We start from the raw sequence: 2,981 nt of genomic DNA, 5'->3' as shown, positions 1-2,981 counted from the left end.
AATTAATTAAAGTTCTGTGCAGTGTTTTAATGTTTATAAGAATTATTAGGTATTATTAAATTGAAGATCAATTTAATATGATCTTATTTTATTCCAGCTGCAGTTTTAATTGCGTTGCAACATAATCGGCGTAGCATTTAAATAATTAAAAAATGTATTTAACATATAAATATTAGGCATCAGATTCAGCCTTAATTGTTGAAATCGTTTCTTCATTATTATATATGTTTTTTACTTATTGTTAGCGATCTAGTTCAATTTCTTAAGAGAAGTCTTAGCTTATTCTATTTGAATAATGCATTAAAATATATTTATTTGCATATGACATATTAATATCGGTATAATAAACTAATTTTTTTATTACAAATTGCATATTGCACAATGGAAATTTTTTTTTTTATCATCTTGTTGTATGCAAGAAAGATAGGTAACCCATGGACGTTTTTACTAACTGAAAATTAAATTTTATAATGATAAGATTGTTAACAACATAAACTTAGTATTATTAATATAAATGTAATTACGAAGTTTCAGATATATGTATATGTATATACATCAAATAAAAAATTAAAATTTTATATATTGAAACATAATATAAATAATACACAATAAACTTTAATAAAAGTTTGGTAGTACCAAACATTTTATTATGATATTTCTAATTAAATATTAAAATCTTACACCGCAAAATGTGGCCATTGTAACAGGAGATATTTTTCCAACGGTGAGATAAATCGATTTAGAGCCTCTTGTCATTAAGATCAACTGATCGTTTGCAATCCTTGGATTCATAGTGTACCATTTATTACTATATGCAGCATAATATACATTATTGCACTTGAAAATATAAAAAATAAATATTATTTTATAATAATCTATAAAATTAATTATGCGATATTAAATTTAAATAATTTTTATAACATAAAAAAGTATTAGATTGGTCAGAAAGTCTTCGTATATTTGTATTGTGTCACAATTGAAAATATGAAAAGACTTTCTGACCAATCTAATATACATTATATATGTGTAACTAACCTGAGCCACCAACATCTCGCCAAGAGCGCAATACAGACACATGTGTCCAAATAAATTTAAAATTGTTGCTATGAAAAATAGCAAGCGTATAACTGGTAAACGATTTCCTTCGTCGAATACCTAATTAATTTGTAAAATGTGTACAAAGTCTTAATTTTTTATAATCAACATTATTTTAGAAATTTGGAAGTTTATGAATATCTTGTAAATATAGTGACAGTTCAGTGACAGACATTATACGCATTAATTTTTTAATGTTAAAAATTAATAATCAAATTTTATTCTTTAAGAATTTCGATACTTACACTAATTATCCGATATGCATAGAAAGCAAATAGTACTGCAAAATATATAAACAAGGTGAGGAGTATTAGATTATAAGTATCTTCAATAACATCGATAGCTCTATGAAAGACATTTTGTATGATAAATATATTTGATTATATATTTCGAACTGATTATACATATTTGTTCGTATTTTCTTATAAATAACAAACCTAAGTAAACGGATATGCTTGTCGATGCAGTATCTTAGCATTTCGTGATAATTTATGTATTTATTCAAACATATTAAACGAATCTTTATAATTTCTAATTGACCAGATACATGAAAAATCAAAAGACTGAGAAAATTGTCTATTCCAATATAGATCATCAGGCCAAAAACTGCATAGATGGCTTGACTTATAAAGGTCACTTCATATTGCGGCCTTTTTGTTATGTCATAAATATAATAGCTTTGTAAAATCATTGGTTTTCCTGGATCAGTAATGTTGGGCGTCAATCTCATTGACATTCCTAAAGCAGGCGGTATGAGGAGAAAGCAGCACTGTATACCCATTATGCAATAGGAAAAAATAATAATTGTGCGTGCACTTTTCGCCTTTCGGATCATTAAACGTCTCTCTTGATCATTCATTGGCTTTATCCAATCCTTCTCCATCATATTCATAATCGGTACAATAGCTTAAAAAGTAAACAATCTTATGCATATTTTATAGCGTTGATAAATTATAATTATATTAATTTCAATTCTATATGTGATTTCAATGAAGAGCACAAAAAAAATTAGAACAATTTTTCGGTAAAAAATTTAAAAATTTGCTATTTCTTCTCACTTTTCATTTTATTCCTAAAGACACGAATACCATCATTCCATTTATTACATAAAGTTTGATCATATAAATTAATTTAATCTCCCGATCATTTTTTATATCTAGATAAATAGATGACTCATAAATTGAATATTTCTTTATTTTCTCTAAAAACGTAAATGATATGAAAAAAGTTCAATAAAAATTTACTTTCAAAAGATCTATCCAATAATACCCTTGACTCATATTCTCATTTATAATTTCAGACTTGATCCAGGTTTACTTTACTTCTGGCAGTTTCCGAAAAAGCGAAATGCCGCCGTTAGATAGTTGAAGAGAGAGAGAGAGAGAGGTTTTAATAAAAAACATTTTTTTTCTCCAATTTCAACAACCATTGCCGAGAAAAGAGATTAGTATTATTTAATACATCTTGTATATATATATTATTTTTTTTGTTTTTATAGTTTATATGTAATTACAACTAATAATATTTACCTTCTTTTTTCCACCAAAAAATCATGATTCTGATTGGCAGCTTATGACCGGTAAAGTAAATTGTAAGTTATCTAACATTAGCAAAACATCTCCAAAAATTTTTAGCAGGGAATGTATAGCAGGAATAATGAGGCAAACCATTACTCCCAGAAAAACCACCAATGTTCGAAAATTGCACATTAATTTTTGCTTGTAATTTTGCACGTTTTTGGGCCAAACTCCAATCAAATCTAAAGGGAAACGATGAAGTTTCACTGCCCATTCGAAATCTACCTGCAGAAACCTTGATAAGTTTAAAGCTCATAATAAAAAGATTTACAATTCTAAACACTCTAAATTTTCTGAAGTGACTTTTCA

At 26.6% G+C, this 2,981-nt stretch overlaps 1 protein-coding gene across 1 annotated transcript; it reads right to left on the bottom strand.

The window, feature by feature from the left end:
• Positions 1-282: 282 nt before the first annotated feature.
• LOC105460593 (odorant receptor 33b-like) lies at positions 283-2,902 on the bottom strand. The gene is made up of 6 exons (XM_011707076.1): positions 2,625-2,902; positions 1,533-2,001; positions 1,341-1,440; positions 1,036-1,155; positions 682-837; positions 283-451 (listed from the first exon to the last, which is right to left on the bottom strand). The coding sequence occupies exons 1-6, from the start codon at positions 2,647-2,649 to the stop codon at positions 401-403; spliced, it is 921 nt and encodes a 306-aa protein (XP_011705378.1). The 5' UTR covers positions 2,650-2,902; the 3' UTR covers positions 283-400.
• Between the last annotated feature and the right edge of the window lie 79 nt (positions 2,903-2,981).

This window comes from Wasmannia auropunctata, unplaced genomic scaffold (genome assembly GCF_000956235.1).
Source record: "Wasmannia auropunctata unplaced genomic scaffold, wasmannia.A_1.0 LD319157.1, whole genome shotgun sequence".
In the NCBI taxonomy this organism is placed as follows: Eukaryota; Metazoa; Arthropoda; class Insecta; order Hymenoptera; family Formicidae; genus Wasmannia; species Wasmannia auropunctata.
The sequence above is the reverse complement of the archived record's forward strand: the minus strand, read 5'-3'. Positions and strand labels throughout refer to the sequence as shown.